The sequence below is a fragment of the Balearica regulorum genome, chromosome 3, assembly GCF_011004875.1.
Source record: "Balearica regulorum gibbericeps isolate bBalReg1 chromosome 3, bBalReg1.pri, whole genome shotgun sequence".
NCBI classification, from domain to species: domain Eukaryota; kingdom Metazoa; phylum Chordata; class Aves; order Gruiformes; family Gruidae; genus Balearica; species Balearica regulorum.
Window position 1 is genome coordinate 102528326 of NC_046186.1, and position 21670 is coordinate 102549995.

The 21670-nt window shown below is 38.6% G+C and overlaps 1 protein-coding gene across 2 annotated transcripts in view; it reads right to left on the minus strand.

Annotated features, from left to right (window-relative positions):
- PTPN14 (protein tyrosine phosphatase non-receptor type 14) overlaps window positions 1–21670 on the minus strand; it is a 114330-nt gene that overhangs the window by 22901 nt on the left and 69759 nt on the right. For both annotated transcript variants that reach the window (XM_075749245.1, XM_075749246.1), the window contains exons 4-11: window positions 14756–14853; window positions 12443–12510; window positions 9505–9575; window positions 7690–7777; window positions 5604–5692; window positions 3883–3970; window positions 3067–3149; window positions 708–765 (exon numbers count right to left, since the gene is read on the minus strand). In XM_075749245.1, coding sequence (XP_075605360.1) covers window positions 708–765; window positions 3067–3149; window positions 3883–3970; window positions 5604–5692; window positions 7690–7777; window positions 9505–9575; window positions 12443–12510; window positions 14756–14853 — 643 coding nt within the window. The remainder of the gene's footprint in view (window positions 1–707; window positions 766–3066; window positions 3150–3882; window positions 3971–5603; window positions 5693–7689; window positions 7778–9504; window positions 9576–12442; window positions 12511–14755; window positions 14854–21670) is intronic.

Here is a 21670-nt window from a genome sequence, read left to right on the forward strand (position 1 = left end):
CTCTTATTTAAATGGTTCTGAACTACTGTAATAAATACTGACACACTAGATGTTAAACTTGGATCCAAAAAGGTGTCCTTAGAGCTGACTGGGAAAAAAGATTCCCACAGATGTTTTTAGTAAATATTTCAGGAAACAGTTATCCAGTTTTGTCAGATTTACAGTATTTATGGAGATAAGTTTAATGGAAACAGAGTTTAAGACAAACTCTGAATCACAATCCTGTACTGATTATAACAGCTTTACTTAAAATCACAGTAAATAGGCTCTTAACCCAAGAAGTTGATAAATTCTAAGTAGACTTTATACAAAAACATGAGGAATAGAAGAAATGCAAAAGAAAAAAATGTAAAATTATGTAAAGACTAGGTTTGTATACAGCATAAGACGCTTGAAATTCTTTCTAGAGGATTATTTTCTTTACATATGGAATATAACTTCAATCCAGTAGAAAAGATGCTCAGTTTCTGCAGGGCAAATAAAAATATAATGCCTTGAAGACCGTAATTTTCTAATACTCAGAATATTATCCAGTTAAATTAATCAACCTGGGCAACCAGCACCCTTGAAACTCATTCCGATCATATTGCCTACAACAAATGAGTTAATGTGCTTATTTGAAATTTCAAAAGTATTCCATCTTACACAACACCCCATCCCATTAGCAATGGTATAGACATTCTTAAAGACCCCACTGTGACACATACCAAGGATGACCTACTCCAAGTGGGCCGTCGTCGGATAGGAGGAGGAGAACTTGATTGTCTGTGGAAGAAAAAGAGAAATACTAGAAACTACAATATTCCAATTCTGATTCAAAAATGAATGGGGAAAAACAAGAGGTGAACAATCTGCAAGTATTTCTCATTAATGAGATTTTTTAAAAAATATGAATAAATGAAAATAATTTAGGTCCTGCTCTAAATAAAGTATTTCAGTGCCAAAATATACATGCCTTCTGTTCATTATCCTATTTGGCTTACTTGGAAACACAAGAAAGAAAAACTCTGGTTTAAAAATGAATCAAACAAGTCTCTTAATAAAATCTGAACATCACACACAGGCACGGTCTCGGATGACTTAAGGTGAACATTAAAACAATGACAATTTAATGAAATTAATAGCAATCACTTCAAAGCAATGCACACAGATCAGGAGGGGGGAAAAAAGCAACTGGTTAGATAATGCTAGCAGAGCCACATACAATGTTAGCGTAGCCAGGTGCAGTGGAAGGAACAAGGAGTGTAGGAGGGGGAAAAAATGAGGAAGGGAAAGAAACAAGTTGAAGGAGGCAGAAATATAGTGCTTACGTGAAGAGAGGAAAGGTGGAATTTGTCCTCTTACAGTTTCTGATCTGGTGAATGATGTTATGTGCGATTAGAGGAAACGCACCCAGGAAAAACAAACAACTATTATTTTAACAGAGGGCAGGAAAATTATTTGGCTAGAAAACACACACTGATTGGCATATGCTGTCATCAATATCTGTGGCTCTAACACAGAAGCTGATACACCATGAGACTGTGGTAAGGAGAGCTGTTCTAATGGCAAAAATACATTTAAATTCCAGGTATTTCCCTCAGTGACCTCATGACATTCCCTATCTTTATTAGTCCAAATATTTGTAAGTTGTATACAAAGCCACTACATACACCCAGTTCATGGTACCCAAACACTTACGGCTCAGTGTTTAGAAATAACCATGATCAAAAGCTATTGCTTCTGCAGTTGGGATTATGAATGGTAACAGAACAGTCCCCTCTGTTGACCCCAATATACGGCTCCAATGGGGAAATACTCCAAGATGACAGACTATGGTATTTTGTTTTCTTTCTTAACTGTCACAGGGGAGACGACCAGGAGCTTCCTTTGAACTCAATTCCTCCGAAACCATTAAAATTAAATTTAGTATTGGACTACTGAAATGCATTATATGCTGCTAAGAAATGTCTTTTCTAGTCTTCTGCTCACCTCCTAAGAACTGTAAATGCCACCTGAAATCTAATCAGATTCTCTTTTCTGTAAGTTAAAAGAGCACACTCTGCAGTTCACTTCATTGGTCTTCCCAATAGTCTAACTCACTGTACGTTAATATATTGTGTACATATGTAATATTAGAAAGCTAGACCTTCCAATCTTCCCTTCATCATTTTGGCTTTATTTTCCAACAGATGGCATTACCTGGCTAAACAGATGGCATGTCCAGCTCTAACTAGAGCTGTTGATAGAGATAGACTTCTACATATCTTTCCAGTTAACTAAGCTGGTAAGTTTTGCAAGTGGTTCATGTTCTCATTGCTATACAAACCCTGCACATCATGAAAATTTCTCAAAACCCCTAACCTTCTCAAAGCAAAATTTATCTCAAACTGAAATTGCTGCATGCTGGTATAAATGAAACATACTCAGCTAATAAACTGACTTTTGACTTACAACTGAAATGTCATTAATTCCTCCTTCAGTTAGGATGAATCCACCTGTGTGAGGGGACTAGCTTAAGGCCAGTTCCTTAATAAGTAGAGCCTAAATGAGACTTTGGGTTCAGATTTACAGTCTCTGCTGTGTCATGCTAGTATGGCTATGCAGATTAACGTTCCCAGGTTTCCTCCCTTGTTTGGTGCACATAAGAAGCAGATAAATTATACTGCCCAAAATTAGAAGATGACAATGTGTGTTTTCCACTGACCTTAGCTGCTAAATGGGTAGTGCATCTTCAAAATGCTACTGCAATTCACATTTTGGCATGTTAACATATGTCACATTTCACTCCAGTTTACACTAACACACTGGGTTATGAATGGCAGAGACCAAGGGCTTCAATTTAAGACACACTGTCAGATTTGGCTGCGTGGGGAACATCAAGCCTCAGAAGGCTCAAAACGAAATTTCATTCTCAACTGTCTGTTCTTGATGGTGGTTAAAACAAAACAAGAAAAAAAAAAGGGAAAGGGGAAAAGAATAACTGACACAAGTGACTAGAAAAAACAAACAAAACCAGACACACCAAAACTTAGAGCAAATCCAAAGCAAGGCATCAGAAAACAACTCTGAAGAAAGAGTACTCACTCTGTGCAGATTTTGTTGTGTTTGTAAAACTTGTGTCTTGCTGCAAACAGCCGTGAAATATATTTGGCATTTTCAAGATCATCCTTTAAACACAAGAAAAAATAGAAAAAAATTAAATATAATAATTCATTTTGTTATTCTTACCAAGAAGTAACAAAGACAGTTTTAAAAATCCAATCGCAGTAATGCTTGGTAAGGTCCGTCATGTACAGAATCTGGCTGCCAAGAACATGTCTAGTGCCCTCAAGAGCATTCAAGGCATTGAATTACTGAAATACAGTGGCATGCCTTTACATGCTGCCACTTCACTCCTAAGTCACAGTGGGAGGGGAGGAGGGACAACACACACACACACAAAAAAAATAAAATAGGCTCAATCTTGCTGATCCAGTTTCTATAATGGCCTTGGTTCAGGGAGATGTGAAGTGATTTTAAATAGCACAGAACAGCACTGCAGCCCTCCGAGTGCCAGTATGTGCACGCGTGGTAGCTTATGCCCAGTTTCTACAACTGCTTATGCTGCTGTATTTATGCCAGCATGAAAGATAGTGTGGCACTGTGGATGTTTCATCCAACAAGCACTTCAGTTTTTTAGACACTTCCCAGCATAGTATACTTTGGGATGCTTGGAAGAGAATACAAATATTGGTAGCTAAACAAAGTCAGTTTTGCACTGTGCATAAAGTAAAATGTGAACTTTGCTAAGGGAGGGCTTATGGTGAGTGAGCCCCTTTGGGAAAGTGGAATTTTAAAGGGCGTGGTTCTTTTTTAATGTAAGTAGCTTTCTTGATGGCACTGATTAGGTCTTTTTCTTACTGTGTGAAAGAGCACGTTCTCTTCTTTGTTGATCAACTCTAGAACAATCGAAGACTTGTTATGTGCTATATTCCCAATGTCATTCCACCTGACAAAAAAAATGTGGTAGAGGTTGCCAACACATACATTCAAACATTTCACAAACACATTAAGAATCCCTTAGTCAACATTAGTCTCATTTTATGGGAAAGCTTTTCAGTAGCTCTCTGGTGAAGAAACATGGTCAGGAACATAAGGAAGTCATGCTCTGATTAAAGGAGAAACAGCTCTTAACCCAAAGCAGGAGAGGGAGAGTTAAAAGCTCACTCTACAAACACCAAATTGAAGACTCACAATAGAAGATACATTGAAAATATATTAATGATAAACATTATACTGAACTGTGGCATTTTTGAACTGATTGATTTTAACCACATATAATAGACGATTTTAACTTTTTTTTTTCCCTCTCCAAATGCTGTTTCCAACTTTTCTCCAGTGTCAATTCTTCCTAAAGAAGGTCAAGTTGACAACATGGTTATGTAGGCTATGCATACCATGTTAATACTCTGGTTTTATGTTCGCAACCTTTTCTTTTTTTCTTTTTTTTTTTTCTTCTCTCCAAGTAATTGTCAGGTTACCCAAGATCAGAGTTATAATCTTCTTACAAATAGCTGACAGACATTTGCGTACATTGCATGCAATCCATGGGGGATGGAAAGGACTTGTTTGTTCTGTTTGTAGCATGCATTCCTCTTCATGTCATGGCAGGATGCTTGAAGTGCATATTTCAAAAGAGTAAGGATCCCAGCACCAACTATCACTTCTACATTTAAAGAAATTTCTTGCTTTTGTCACCTGGCACAGTTAAAGGATTATCTAATTTATTCTCCAAATTAAATATGCAAAACATCAGCTATATGGAAAAGGGAGCCCTAACATTTTTGAAGATGACCACTGAAAGACCTTTTAAAGCAAAAAACCCCAACACATCTGATACAAGCCTTAGCTGTTGACTAAAAATTGGTGCTCCTCATAAACCACAAATGTTCGTATTCTAGTAACAGGGACTAGTAAAAATCCACTTCAAGTTAACACTGACAGTAACAGAAATACCCACCAAACAGTAGGAAAGAGGAATGAGTGAAACCCTAGCCTCCCTGGAATCATGGCAATTCCTAGCAACATTTTCATACAGAACAAACTTTTATAAGAAGTAACAAAACCCCCAAAAGAAAGTTAATGGAAAGGCTTAAGTGATTCTTAATAACCAAAATAAACAGCAGAACTCCTCAACAAGTGACACAGCCAGGATTTTCAAAATTACAGAATGAGAAAGTTCAGCTTTTTTTCAGTGGGGCCACCTAAACATGGCAACCGGATTTTCAGAAATGTTCAGTGCCTAGGCTGCCAACCGTGAGGTTTAACAGATTTGCATTCAGAAGCATCAAAGAAGCAGACATAAAGGCAAGAAAAGAAAAGGGATCAAAGCCTTGTAAGTAGAACAAGATACATGACAGACAACTATGTCTTTCTTGCTGTCAAACCCATTCACAGACATCAGAAATTATTCTTTATCACATCTCTTATGGACAAGAGGCCAATTCTGAAAACAGCGAGGTGACTACTCCTTAGTTAGAGGATTGGCACTATTGAAGCCACATATGTAAGTAAGGAAAAGGCCCCACACATGGAGCTCTGAAAATAAGCTCGTTTTAAATACAGAAGGCCCTAGTTTTTACCTATAAATCACAGTTGTCCTTCCAATTCTGTTTTTTATGAAGATTCCCATGAAGAAAATACCGAGGTGTATGTCATTTCCATGATTATCCTGCAGAGAAAGGATAAACGTTTAGTTTAATAAAGAAACTGGCCAATACATGCATCCAAATGCATGCTGAACAAGCAGAGAGAAGCCCTTCTTCAGAATGAATGCAGGGCTAACTCTAGACTAATGTACATTTTGCTGCTTGATCGGACTCTGATTTTCATTACTTCAAAGCAGTTAGCGCTTAACTGGATTAATTTTGTTGATTAGTGAGAATAGACAAAGGCTAAACGAGCCCAAGGTTCTCCCCTGTCAAACACCACGCACACCACAAACTGGCACGCATTGTATAATAGCCCATTCATTGTGATTACGGCTATCTAGAGCCCATCTGACTCCCAAAAGCAACAGTCCTCTTTCACATTCACAGCATTTCTTCAGTCACCTGTTATAACATGTTGAAATTTCAGAAAACCACACCTGGAGATGGAATCCCTCTCAAAAGCTATACCCTTCACAGTTCCTCTTTTAAGTACTCTGTGTAGAAGTTCACAGCATGTCACTCTAGAAAGTACTTGAGTACCTGTATCTCTACACAGATCCATCCTCCATTGTTTTTCAATTATTGGGTTAAATATTCATCTGCATGCACCACATCATGTCCACTGTTATTGCATTGTCTTTCAGAAGTTCTATTGGTTTTGTGCCCACCCATGTCTCCTTGCAGGCTCCTGTCTGAAAACCATGTGCTCCTGTTCCATTTTGCAATCAGTTGTTTTCTTAAAAATGCGTTTTCTTTTTTGCTACAAAAGCTTAATGCTGTTGACAAAGAGGTTTTCCTACATTTATCAACAAAAACAGCTCCCCCTCAGCTGCATATATAGTAATTGACTCACACTTTAAAGTGGTAAATAAAAATCATGCTAACACAAAGAATGTGGTTAAAAAGAACTGCTAGAAGAAAGGATAGAAGAAGTTAAAGCACTACACATGAGCAAATTCTACACACCATCAGGCATCCCTGCATTTTAATAGATCAGATTAGAGCTGCTCTTCTGGCCTTGCCATACTTGATCCCCAGAAGGCAACAAGGGAGTATATGCACCTGTTTCTAACTGCTAAGTGTTAGGCCTTCTGCAAACAAATGATGGATGCCAATTTTCAAACCCCAGCCTACGCACTGATTCTCAGCACTGCGTACACCAGCATTCTTCCACATAAACTACAACTAACAGTCTTCAGTTTAGTCTGATTAGAGGACTACACATTCCTCTGCCTTGTCCCAGAGGCAGCTTTAGAAGGCAAAGACTTCCAAAATGGGGGAAATGTATGTATTTGTACACACACATATATATATGTGTGTGTGTGTGTGTGTATACACACAAATATCAATACAGAAAGAAAGAAAGAAAAACATTTCTAATAGCATTTTCTAACAGGAACAAAAGAGAAATCTTTAATTTTTCCCTTTGAAAGCAATTCTTAGCACAACTTTACCACGGTGGCCCGTGCCCCATAAGGCCAGGCAGACCATTGACGGGAGAAAGGGACTTCCAGTGAAGGGAAAGTAGCTACAAATGCAAAATAAACCTTGAAACCTCCCCTCAATTTTTAAATATGCGGAGGATCTGCATGCACATGTAAGAAACTAAGGAAAGGTAAAGTTAGTGCTTGGCAAATAGCAACTTAGAAAGACATGAAAAGGTCTAATCTTCCCATCCTGTTAAAGACCAGAGCTGAGATTCATTTGCTGCAACCACTCTCCCTCAGCCAGCACTCAAAGAAAAGCAAGAAGCATCTCTGCTTCCTAAGTGAGCAGGCACTAGCACACAGCAACCTCTTCTGCGAAAAGGATTTTGGTGGAGGAGAAGTAACACTACAGGCCTAAGATACCCTCATGCTGTAATGTCCACTCAAACTACCAGCAGTCACTCCACCCTCCAGAACTGCAAAACAAGTTCTCTCTCTTGGACAAACATGATTTGCACATGTTTCAAAAATCGCTGCAGATTCCGGCATTGTTTGATTCAGAAGTTCTTTTATAATCCATACTAACATACCTTCACAGGGAAAATTTCCTGTCCAAACCCATCAAGGCGTTCCACTTCATTGATGTACATTAGCTCAGCTTCTGCTGCTGTAATGCCACTGCAATTAGAGTAACAAAAGGCAGCAAATAGTTCAATATTATATGCACACAAAAAATACTAGTGAAAAAATGGGATATCCACAAACCACTGTAGAAGACATTTTGGGAGATGCTGCCTAGAAATGCACAACACCAAACTCACTTTCAACATTAGCATCATAATCAGCAAGGGGGGGAATTTTACTAAAAGTTGCTAAGGTAAGGTACAAAGCACAGGTCAAACTACAGGAGGAACAAACTGAACTGATCATATTACTCAGTTTCTTCTGCACACATCAAATATTTTCCAGACTTTATTAAAGCATCAGGCCATTGCATCAGGTGCTGTCTAGTTCTGGATGGCCAATTTGAGCCATAGGGGTCCTACTTTGCATAAATATTATACAAATCCACTGAAGTTGATTAAAATGACTTAAAAGGGAAGACCTACATTTTCATGTTGACTGTTCAAAAACACATATGCTAAATCAAATGTTGAGAATATTCTCTTTCATAATAGAGAACAAGCCACCTGAAAACTTTTACACATGTGTCTACACATGCTGCTGTCACAGCTCAGGAATTCAGACAGGTTTCAGTTCTCAAAAGCAGGTCAGAATAGATTGCGGGTTGCTCCAAAAGAAGGCCACTATTAATGTTTCTCCTCCTTACCAGAGCTTACAAACAGAAATATAGGAACCAGACAAATACTTGGGAGAAAGAGGGAGAGACAGGAGGTAGAATGTGATCTACCTGCTGAAGTGAGGAGAAGTATTTGTTCTTTGTGCTGCAGAAATAGCTCTAAAAAGAACAGCAGGGGAGGGAAATCTTTCCTTTCAAGTCTGAGTTAACCAAGATCACACAAGCAGCCCATGGCAGAGAGAGAAGAATAGACCCAGGCCTGCTCATGGTCAGCTTGCAAGCTAACCCTTTGGATGCATCAAAGGCCCAAGCTTGCATTGAAACTCAGACTGAGAAAGGCCTTAGGCTCAGAGATTGGCATTTGCCCCTTTACAACCAATTCCTGTCATGTAATGGGGAGTGCTGCACCCTCACATAATATTCCTATTGCATTTCATGCAATAAAGCTTAAAATGCAAACTCATAACACAAAAGATTATTTCCAATGACGTACAGGCATTGGCATTTTTCTAAGAACAGCACTCTAGAGGTTTGAATACTTCCCCTACCAAAACACCTAGATGAGAGGAAAGAAGCCTGCTCACAAAGAAGGTATTTGTACTGAAGCACTAATACATACATTCCTACCTCATTAACTAGCAACAGTAGATTGTATCTTTTCCACAACTAGACTTAAAACCCAGCTCCTGTTATTTTCATTCCCATTACATTGAGAACATTTGTGTGTGTCCCCTCTTGAATGAGAGAAAACCCTTGGACAGACCCTTGGACCACCCCTGATCAAGTCACAGGGTCTTTCATCATCAGGATGTAAATGAAACCTAGAAGAGAAAGGAGTCTACTACATAGCACTAGTAGTGTTACACATGCTCACTAAACCTTATGGTGCAAATGCTTATTTATTTGGGATTAAGTTCCTCTCCTCACAAGAGGCAGATAATCTTTTGTAACAGACTAATTAAAAATCCAGCGAGATGTGGCATAATAGTAACATGAAGATAGGTTGGTTTACCCCTGCCAAAAAAGCATGGGGAGGAAGGGAACTCCTAAGAGGATGATGACAATAAAAAAGAAAATAATCCGAATCTTAACATGTCAAGCTCACCTGTGAGTTCGGTGCTCCTGAGCAACCTTTTGAGTCAGCTCCTCCAAGACAGCTTCATCCTGGGTCCAGTCCTGTAAAGATACGAAGTAGCGTTAAAAACTAGTCATCCAAAGAGAGAGATGACAAAATGTAGGACAGGAATTATGATGGCAGATGTTTCAGGATTGTTTCCTGTTCACGCTCTTTACAGAGAGAGAACTTATCACCAGCTTTGTTGAAAATTCAGAGCACAAGATGCCGAAAATGTGCAAGGAGAAAACAAGGGCTGTTTTTTTTAAAATATATTTTCTTAGGGGAGAGTAAAAAGATACAGGGTAGGGGTAAGGTACTTATTATTCCAAAATAGAGAACAGAGCACGGATAAGGGATCTTTTGCTGGATAAGGACCAAACAAGTCTTGAAAAACACTTAGAAGTCTACAAATTAATATATACCTTTTGAAACAGCCCAAAATAATGCATAGACCATGGAAAACAAAGTCATGGTTATTTTCTGTCCTGCAACCTACAGGTGCTCCTTTCACCATGTTAAAAGGGATTGAAGGTTTAGCTACCTCTTCAAATACGTAGTAAAATGTACTTTATGCTTGCAACACATTTCTGAACAGAAATTTGTATCTTCTGCAAATTTAATAATGTGTGGCAGAAACAATTCTGAAATAACTGGAAGCAAGTTAATAAAGGAAGTCTGCTTATAAATTCAAGGCAAAAAAAAAAAAGGAAGCTGAAAAACTTTCTTGCAAAACCTCAAAGTTCTTATTTTTATTTTAAAAAGCCTTAAGGCTGCATGTAATGCACTTAAATACACTGCCTGTTTCTTGCTCAATGGGGCCCTCCCTCTGATATTTGCTTCTGCCACAAAAAAATGTGAAAGCGGTAGTGTGCTAATGAAAAATGGCATGGTACATGCCTATGCACAGCTACACACCTGTGGGGTGTACTATGTACGTAACTTTGTTCTTTTCCCTGCTGAAGAAATGCCATTTGACACACATTGTAGCCTCACAAGATCAAACAGTACAAATGTAGCTGCCCCTCCCTCATCCACCAGCTCACTTCACTAATGAATTCATAGCAACATTCTCGTTGGAGGCTCTTTCTATGCCCAAGATTCACTCAAATCCTCCCACTTGCTTCAGGACTAGTTTATATCTGCAGCACTTAGCAACTGTCACTGAACTTACACTGAAATATTTACTATTACGTTATGCACTCCTCCCCAGAAGAGCAAAGACAAGTAGGTAAAGAAATGTCTAGAGAAACAGTTGATTTACGAGTAGGCTTCTGAAGACTGCACAAAGCAGACACTTTGCTGATTTTCTTAAATTTGGCAATAGTAGCATAGATGAAAGGCAAGATACCGCAAAGTGAACACATGCAAAACAGAAGAGAGCTGACCACAGCCCGATGTAGGCAGCTGACTTAAAAATGGAGGTTTTAGGAGATGGGCCCAAAGAATAAACTGCTGAACCACATAGAAATTAACCACCTGAAAGCTCATCCAGAGGCCTAAATCCTCCCCTAATTGTTTTCTGAATAGAAAAATAGTATCAGTATTTTGAAAGAACTTTGCAGAAGTTCAGTAATTTACAAAGTGACAGCTTGATGACACATTTCTCTGTCTACATTTGCAGCTCCCTTCTTTCCCACTTAGGCTATCATACACGACTTCATAAGCCATCAACTATACACAAGATCATCAATTACTTATCAATAGATAAAGGTGGCCCAGCAAAGAAATCCTGCTCCACTAGTCAGGCTAACAAAAGTTTCTTAGTGAAAGGTCAATAAAGCCACATTCTAGCTATACAAGGCATATTCAGATTTCTCTATACATTCATTAATTCCCCTTTCTCCTGCTGACTTTCTTTTTCAGGTGGAATTGAATTCTGTCTACCAGCTCAAAATTGCACTTTCACTTCAAAGCACTGTGTAGCTGTCAGCTTTTTGGACTTGAGAACGGACTATCCACTGCAGTTCCTGTACAAAGAGTGCTGGTAAATAGGACAAAATGCTTCTGGAAGTGCCCTTCTCAAGCCTTCAAATTACAGTGAGATGAATCATTCTCCCTCTACCGCTCCACTAATTGCAGAGGGAAACCAGATGCCTTAACTTCTAGACAGCTACACTCAGGGCATGGGAACTCCACCCCACTTCCAAATTCTTTTTCCAGTTAGAAAGAATTCCAAGATCTTTTACATTTTATGAAGCTTACACTCAAGACTTGTGCTGATGGAGTTGTTCATCTAAGGTAAAGTCAGCCTTTAACCTCAGCAAGCTTTTTTTTTTTTTTTTTTCCCCCTCTCTAATCCATCCTCCCAGAGAGGCTCGATGTCATGGATTGCAAGTGCTTGGCATTTGTCACCAGAGTTTCTAACATCATTAGTGATCTAAACCACTACCCTCAGCATTCAAATTACTTGCTAGTTTCCAATGTAAATTTAAAACAATTTACAGCACAGCCCCTGGAGAACATTTTGAGAAGATCCAATTCATGCTTCACTTCAGCCCAATAGTCAGTTGATGTAAATTCACATTCTCTCGAGGAAAGGCTGCATGATTTGTCCTGTGACAAAACATTTACTACATCAACAGCCCTCATATTCCCTTGCTATGCCATGTTACTAATACTGCAGTACTGCTAATACACACCTTTTTAAATAGCTGTAAATTCTTTTTTGATTCAAAGAAATAAATTTCTTTTGTTGACACCTATTCCTAGGTAGAGGCTTAACAGGAACTGAAAAAAAGGCTAAATTTCCATAGCTTCTATTCATTTAGATACAATCAAGTATACAGCAGCTTTTGGGGAGCAAAGTTTATTTCTACTATTAATAGTTCAACGCTGGTGCTTTTACTCTGTTATCAACAAAGCCATCTCTGAGGCATGGAGAAATTATTCATAAAAGACCACAAAAGAGGGGGGATAAGGAACTCACCATAGGGAACAAGACATATTCACGGAGGAAGTCATGAGATTCAAACTGATTATAGTCTCCAAAATCCGCTGAAAAAACAACACAATTACTCATTTTAGCACTTTCCACGCATGTGAAGACCACACTCAACCTTTGCGTAGATGCTTAATTTCAAGTGGGCGAGTTCTCTCTGAAGCCACAACCCAGCACAAAGATTTCTGCTTGTACTTTAGCTTTTAACACGGAGGTCTGAAAATAATAATGTTATTACTAGAGATCAAATAACAACCAACAAGCAATTTCTCTCCTTTGATCCCTAATATTATGGCCATTTTCAATGCTTAACCATCAAGAGTGCAAGAGTCTCTTTTTCTGTATCCTTTATGAACTAATACCACCATTTAACAAGGCTGAGATTGCTCAGTCTCTTTGAAAAATGGCGCACGCTTTTCCTTCTCCAACATTTCCAACCCTGAGCAGGCAAAAAACAACCCCAAAAACAAAAACCAAAACCCCTATCTCTGCTACAATTCTACACAATTGTACAAAAGATGCTTAATTTTACAGCCTAGGAGGTTAAAATCCCCCAGCCAATTCTATTAAAAATTGTCAACAGACAACATGGTTTGCGGGGAGAGGAAAGGTCTTCTACAGCCAATATAACAATACAGGCACTATGTCAGTTTAACTGTGGCCCACACCTTTCTACTTGCTTTTCTACTTCTACATCTCTTTAAGAGTACTCATCCCCATGCTCACACTCCTATGTCAAGCTGAGGATTCTTGTCTAAATATCCTTGAAACCACTGAGTTTTGAAAATGCTTCCTGAAGGCTAAACGACGTTAAAAAAACAAAACAAAGCCTATATTTATCTATCTGTTAAATATACAACAGCTTATATCAAAAGAATATCTTGCCAGGAGGTTTTTATTTTACATTAATTGAACTGGATCAAACGCCATCTACAAGATCCTCATATTATAGAAGTTGGAAATTCCCACCATAAATCATATTAGCTAAACATTCTTTCAAAGCTTCTAGACAATTTCACGTATTGCAGGATGCCAAAAATGCAGTTTCATTTTGTTTTCACCTCAGAGTTATGTTTTAACATAAACAGAAAGAAATCAAAATGGACATGAAACAGAGTCTGTAAGTTCAAAAAAAAAAAAAAATTTCAAATCTCTTCAGTAGCATCACGTGCAAAGGACAAAGGGAGTAATACAAGGTTAGAAATAAAGCAAACAAGATTAGGTGTAGCACTGTGATGCAATGGTCTTTGAAATGTAATAGATTATATAGAAAATTCAGAATAAAAGTGATTACTTCAAACTGGTTACAAAGACTGACTCACTCTCAAAGTTAGCAAAATGCTTCAAAAACACAGGACCAGTGAAACATATTCAGTACGTGTTCAGCCCTAACCTGCCCACTGCAAAAACTTTGTTTACCTAAATTGCAAGATTCAGTATGGAATCTTACACATATATTTTCCTTTACTAATAAAACATTTCAAGATTTGACAGGAAACATTTTTTCTTCAATTTTTAACCAAGAAATAAGATACTAAAATGGAATTTCTACTGCCCTAAGGAAGATCATATTAGCATTACTCTCCATTGAACCTTTAATTTTCAAGAGTCAAATCTTCGTGATTGCTATTTATATATATACTTCCCCCTTCCCTCTCATCAGAGGACATGCCTAGAGCATGATTGCTGAAAGTCTACCTTAGGTTCTTGTAGTCAGTTGTGGATGGACTGAAACACACTTTCTCTAAATACAGGGCTTCCTCCTCTGCCCACATACATTATGTGATCCCACTTTTATCGATGTCCTTAGAAGGCTTGGAATAAAAATCACGTTGTAAGAAGTAGTTTATTAATTTATAACTCACATAACAATTATGGTCATGTGTTCTTTCATACTTCAGATAGCACTATACAGCAAAACGAGTTTTTAATTAAAGGTAAAATTAAAGCTGCTGCTACGCTCTTTGATGTAATTGCATTTCAAACCAGAGAACGTGAAGCAAATTCATTACTCCAAAGTACTCCGTGGTTGGGGTTGGAAGAACTGGAGTTTTGTTCAGATTTACTAACATGGATTTTAGAAATAGGAAAAGTTGGAACTCTGTGATGTGGTCCATCATTCCTACCCTGAGGGTATGAGTGTTTCATCAATGGCAGTCCACCTATGCACTTTTAAATCAACAGAAAACCCAGCTGTTGTGAGTAGGAGTCATACAAGGCCTTAGTTAGTGCCCAGTCAACATACGGAACAAATCAAAAAAGCCAATGTTGGAAGAGGGCTATCAGGTCACATCACCTTACCTTGCACTGCCAAACCAGCCAGTCGAATTCCCTGCTCCAATGAAGAAAGTAATCGGCCATCAAGAACATCCTTTTTCACTTGCAGGTAATACTGATATCTACAAACAAAAAAGAGCACAAATTAGAACATCTATATGTTTGTACATTTTCTACAGAACCAAAGACTGCTGAAAGCATGAAAAACTCACCACGAACAGATCAGGCTGTTAAACAGCAGTCTGTGCCTGTCTTCAGAAGTTCCACATTACCAAAACAAATCAATATGATCCCTACATGTGTAATGCTTCCAGGTGGATGAAAAGGAAAATAAGTTCTAATTTGCATACCCTAGACCACCGTGAAGAGGGACATCTGCTGGGATTACCTCCTCCATAAATTTTGTAGAGGTTAGTAAAGACCATGCAATCACCAATACAAGAAGAGGCTGTTCCATATTTCTTTGCCTGTTTTTGCTCCAGTGTCACCATTTTGATAGAAGAAACATAATTTTAGCAATATACTTTGGCCTACTGACACAACTTTAACTATGGCCCATTTTTTAATTGGCATCTCCCATCTGTAAGAATGACTTAGACACACAAATCAAGCAAACCCAGCTTCTAATACGATGCACTTGTTGATCCACAGTAACTAATAACAAGATGAACTATGGTAGTTTTAACCACAGTGACAGAACTTACACATTTCACCTTACATTTGCAATAGAGTAGATGAGGACCAACAAGAAGCTTTCCACAAAAAGCTTAACAAGTTAGTGTCCCCATCCATGCATCCCTCCCATCCACTGAACTGGATGAGACCCACAGCAGAGCTGGCCAAAGCAGCAGGGATACGTACCAGTCCCTCCAGCATATCAGGTTAAAGCCCAGTGGGGACAGCTTCGTTAATGGGTCACAACTTTTTATTCTGCTGGTACTGATGCATATTCCCTTGAGCTACCTGCATGGCATGGGCAGTAAAACCAGGCAGGGGCAAGACAGGCAGCTGAAGAAATTATAGCCACAATTGCAAAGACACCATACGGCCACTGATGTGCCAATAATCAAATGCAGTTGAGTTACAGCGATATAATGATCTCACATCCATCAGCTTAAACCTTTTGGTGCAGACATGCATAACCTGTCCCAACTGAGATGAAACACAATTCCTCCTCAGCCAACACACAACTCATCAGGTGTGAGCCCAACAGTAGAAGTACCGTACCAGTGTAGCCACAGCCCACGTGTGCACTCGGCCTCATGTACCCAACCCCCAGACTTGCTGATAGTAACTGATGCACCTGGGTGGCCCAAGTTAGAAAACCCCAAAAACCAAAGGGGTTTCTCAGGCTGTGACCAGACATGCTGTTCTGGCTGCAGCTGAACCAGGTTAGGAGGTCACTGCTCTGTCCAGCTGCGTGACTGCTTACCCCCTCTAACACAAAGGGTATACCCTCAAAATGGCATGGATTTAAAAAATAATTGCTTGAGATAAACCGGCCTAGAAAGAAATGGTACACAAGCATGCTAGCCAGTCTCAGCAAGGTAGACAGCAAAGAGCTGTCAGAAAGACTGGGGGCAGTAAACTCCTAACTGGACCTGGCTGCAACCAGCACACCACAACTGACCTTACCTTTGAGCTCTTGGGAATAGCAAAGAGACTGTTCTGGTCTTGTTTTAACAATTTCTGACGCGCGTGTGTGCACGCATATAAGATGCCTTCCCAGTACCAATATAATTAACCTTTCCTTCTTGGTAAGGAGAACCACTGTAACCCATTGTCCTGGTTTCAGCTGAGAGGGTTAATTTTCTTCACAGAATGACACCCATGTTACAGGCACTGCACTGCCTTAACTATGCTAATTAAATATTATCATTTAATTCTGTGTGGATGCATTAGAAAATACCTTGGTGCTTCAAAACCAGCATAACCCAAGACATGTTTTGAGGGCTATTAATCAAATGCAGCATTTTACATTTTTCTTCAGTTAACTCTTCCATCAGCAATGTGAGATACAATAATTTGCCACTAGACAGCACCAACGCTCTGACCAGACCGGTACTCTCAAGGCAGCAGGGTGTTTAGAGGCTACAAGCACTGCAGGGCAGAGAAATCCTCTCATGGAAGGCCCTCACACACATATTCATGTCTGAAGTTCCTTTCGGAGTTCAATTTTTATGTGCGCTTAAAAAGTAATTGTTGGGTTACTGGTTTTAGGCTTCCTCTTCCCCTCTCTCCCCTACAAAAGGCAGAACAACATTTTCAAACAGGAAAAATATAATCTCATTTAAAATGCTTAATTTGGCTTTCACACAGCCTAATGAAGATTAAAACTTCAGGGGATTTTGAAATTTTATTGAGAGGCGCAGTGTAAAAAGCATACGGCTTCTCAGCTGGAGCCCTGTGCTTCAGCCCCAGGTTTCACACTTGCTCGGTCCAAGAGACAAATCAGCTTGTTTCCACTTCTTTGCAATGACTAAATCCCAATTCTGAAAATATGCACGCTTTCATACAAGCTTGACATAAGCTGCTTTATCAAGTATGCAGGTGAGCAAGTGGTCTTCGAGACTTAGCAGGCTAATTATGTCAATGCTACATATACACGCATGAGTTACATATTCTAGTCTAACAGAACAAAAGTAAAAATCCACATCTGCCATGAAGTTAGAGCTGATGTTCAAACAAACATGAAGTTAAGAGACTACATGAAAGTCAAAACAACATAAAAACTTATAGTGACATCCTAGCTCTATAGAAGTCGAGAACGTCACCAGCTTTAGTGGAGTCATGATTTCAACCACAGTGCCCACAAAACTATAGATAACCATAGAAAGGATGATTTAGGTAAGCATCATCAAAAATACCATGTCAATACAGTTACTGTAGTATCAAATATTATGATCAAAACTTTCAAAAGAAACGATGTGGGATTTTAGTTGCAATCTTAGTTACTGATACTATAGAAAAATTGTTTCAAGACAGCAGTCAGCACCCACTTTGCGATAAAGATGCCCACTTACAGGTGTTTCACCCTGATTGTCAGGAACAGATCACATTTAAAAATCTTAATAGGAATATACCACAATATTATGGTACAGCATTGCATTTACTAACACTGTAGCAGAATAAAAGTTTAGGATTTATTATATATTGTAGATTGACATGCAGTAAGAGTTTAAAAGACATATATAATTAGCTCTCTGACATTAACTAAGGTATCCATCAGGAAAAACCTCATGGAGAAAGTTGTCACCTTTCACAAGCAATGGCACTGAAAAGCAATCAATCACCTGCTATGGCTCTGATACCTTTTTCAATGGAAGTGCCAAGATAAACCAAAGAAGGTTGAGGCAGAAACCTACGGTCTGTACCAGCTTCATCTTTACCCCTGGACTGGCAGTGCCGAGGGTCACCCACCTAAGGTGTCCCCTGACACCTCCTTTCATTGTGGCCACATAAGGCACAAACTGGGACATGTCCTTTCACAAGGCAGGAACTGGAGTGGCTAATCCCTCTGTCAAGGAAGAGGAGGAGTGTACCCTGGAGGAAGCTCTGCTAGAATGCTCTATTAGCTCTACCAGCCACAGATTCATGGCTCAGCCGTGCTACAAAACTGTGGTCAGGCTCTCTGCCCAGACAACGGAGAGGAGAAATTGGTCCATATTCTGTCAAGGATTTGAGGCTCCTCCATCTGAAATTACGTTAAATGCTATTATTATGTCACTATGCTAGCTGAGACTGCTCTTTGTTCGCTTGGATTGCAGAAGTAGATCTATAATTTGAGGGAAATCAAACATTTTAAAAATTATTCAGCTATAGATACACTGAGGAAAGTTGTTCCAGAACAGCAGATAAAAACATGCATTTCATAAACCTCCTATTAGGTGGTTTAGTTGGGACAGCATATGGAAACTGAACAAAAGAGAAGTTTGCAATCTGCACCCCCAAATAATAAAAGGCAAAAATTTCAAAATTAAGACTTACAAAGCTTTAATTGCAGAGCCATTATGGCATACTAGGGGAGTGTGGAGCAGAAGAGACACCACCATAGCTAAGTGGGCTGAGAGCGGAAATCTCTCACCTTCGTTGCTCATTTTGGGTTAAACATTTTTAGCAGAGCTATTCTGTATTCTATGTAATAAAGGCTACTACAGTTTGCCAGCCTGTAGCTAATTCCAAGGGGAATGGGAGTGGACAACAAGTCTGAACAAAGCCATAATTATAAGGATATCATTTCCCACAACTCTATTTAGCCAACACAGAAAACATTAAAAGTATATTTGCATCTATTGCATCAAAAAAAGCACACTTTTATAAAGTAAATAAGCTGCAACTGGACAACTATGAGACAATATCTGAACCCCAGAATCAACATCTGCATTTTAGCAATCCATACTACATCAGTGAAAAAAACCCTCAAACAGTAAACAGGAGATAAGGATACGGGTTTAAAATTTAATTGCAACACCCAGATTCAGACTCAGCTATACTGTGTAAACATAAAGAAACTCCATTCACCCATACAATTCTGCACAGACCTCCCAAGATCAGGATTCGTGTTTGTTCTCCTGTCACTTCAAAAGAAGCACGTGGGTGTTTGTATAGTGTCACTGAATTCATTGTATCCTTCCATCACCACTGTTTATCCGATATATAACCTCTGTTGCTGTTTTACATATGCAGAAAATAACTCAATTTTACTGATTTCTGATTTATTCAACAACCAACGTTTCAGATACCACAAGCCACGCAGAACCTGGCCTGATCAATATTGGAAGTGAGATCTTTGAAGAGAAATTAAAGGATGGTTTACAAAACTAAGAACATGGAGTAGCTTTGCAGAGTAATTGCACTGGTGCACTGTATCTTCACAATTTTCCTACCAGTGACTTCCACGAAGAACTGCAAGGCAAATACTTCATTAATAATTATTCAATATTATCAGACCTGGTAGCCTTAGTAATCAAGCAGCATCCAACTCCGCTAGGAAACGTACAAGAACAGACCAAAAAATGCTTATCGCCCCAGGGATTTACAGTCTAAATATGTATTTCATACACATACATAGATCTATACGTTTATACAAAAAGGTGACGGGATCGAGATAATAAGGATTAATAGTGTTTGAATGCTGTGCTGTAATCAGTCTGGATTTTTGTTATTTTTTCCTGGTTTTACTTTCCTTCTCTGTACCTCAGGGACAGGAAGGGTTTGGAATATACACATTATCTCTAGTACAGCAGGAAACACTTTTAATTTTTTTTTTTTAATCAATGTGTTTTTCTGGAAATTTCAAGCCAGTATGAATAAATACATTACAGTTTCAATACCAATAAACATTTACCTTGAGCATATCTCAAAATACACAAAGCACTACAAAACATGTATTAGTTACCCAAGAGGTACAATTCCTTTAAAATCATTTCTAATGATGCAATTAGTGGCATGACTAACTTTTTTATAACTCATTAGGTACCTTTTTGGCGTCAAGCCTATCTATTGGATAACTGCATAGCTATGTAGTTTAACTTCTCTGGAGGAAATGAGAACTGCTTTACCATTTCATCTCCCCAAAATAAGAGGTCTTTAAGACTCAGAGGAGAAAAAGATTGGCCCACAAGTGGCTTAGCTCAAGACCTTCAGCTCTTTTCCAACTCCAAAAACAAACAAAAAATGGAATTAGAGTACAATGTGATCTTCTAAAATTAGGAACACAATAAAAGTCTCACTGAATCACAACAACAGTCCGACTCAGCTCATTTGGGTTTATCTTAGTATGGTAATATGCTTCTGAGCAAAGACGCTGCAATGTACATTTATGCAATAATCTGCCCACAGGGGAAGTAGTTTCTTTAGAACAGAGGCCTTTTATCATTTAGTAAAATTATTTTAAGCATTAGCTTTGATATTGATGTGTCTATTGTTCATCTCACACCTTAAAATCTGCCATGATCTTGGCTTTGATACTATTTAGAAACAGTTAATACCTATATGCTACATTTTAAAGAGAAACCCATTTTTTACTTTAAACACGGAGTCTCATATTTTCTCAGCCTTTGAGTTAGATAAGCCAATGACTCAGCTATTCAATGAGCGATCAAAGGAATCTGATAATGACCAAAATGTTATTTTTATTTATTACATATTTGAGACAATCATAATAATACTTAACTCTTACTGGTTGCTTTTCTGAGAAAAACATGCTTTAAGTAGTATTGATGATCATCAGCCTAATTTTATAAATAGAGTGTCTGAGGCACATGCCTGGTGAAGTTACTTGTATAAACTTGGGCAGGAAACCAAGGTAGGTTTGGAGATGTAGGTTTTGTTCCGAAGTCTCTATCCAGAGCACTATTTACTGGATGCTGCTTATTTCATGTGCATCACTCAGTATACTGCAACAAAAACTGACTGCAAACTTGGACTGGATTTTATATGGCGTGAAAGAAAGGTAGGCAGGCAGACAAGACTGGTCTTTTCAGATACAGCGTTCAGTATATTGGCAAAGACGGTGTTATGATTTCTGGGTTTGAGCATGCTGAAACACATTTTAGATGCAAGGATTCAATCAGCACATCTTAATCTAAAGGCACTTTAAAAAAAAAAAAAGAGGTACATACATTGATGATGTCATTGTCAGTAACGCAGTGCTAAACCTTTGTCTTTGCCATTGTAAAAAAATTAGATGGTGTTGATAAACAGAACATCTCCAGCTTGCTCCTCTGGAATTTCATCAACTTGTCTCCCAGTGAAAGTCTGATGTTTCGCAGTACTAGACAATAGCCATTTATCTGGGATTTGTGGTAGAATATAAAAAGCAACGGCTGTGCTTCCACTACTAAAGGGTAATATTTTTGGAAGGGTATTATTGAGAACAAGTCTACCACACCCTGTCACAGACCTTCAGAAAGACCAGCAGACTTGCCAGGAAGAAAA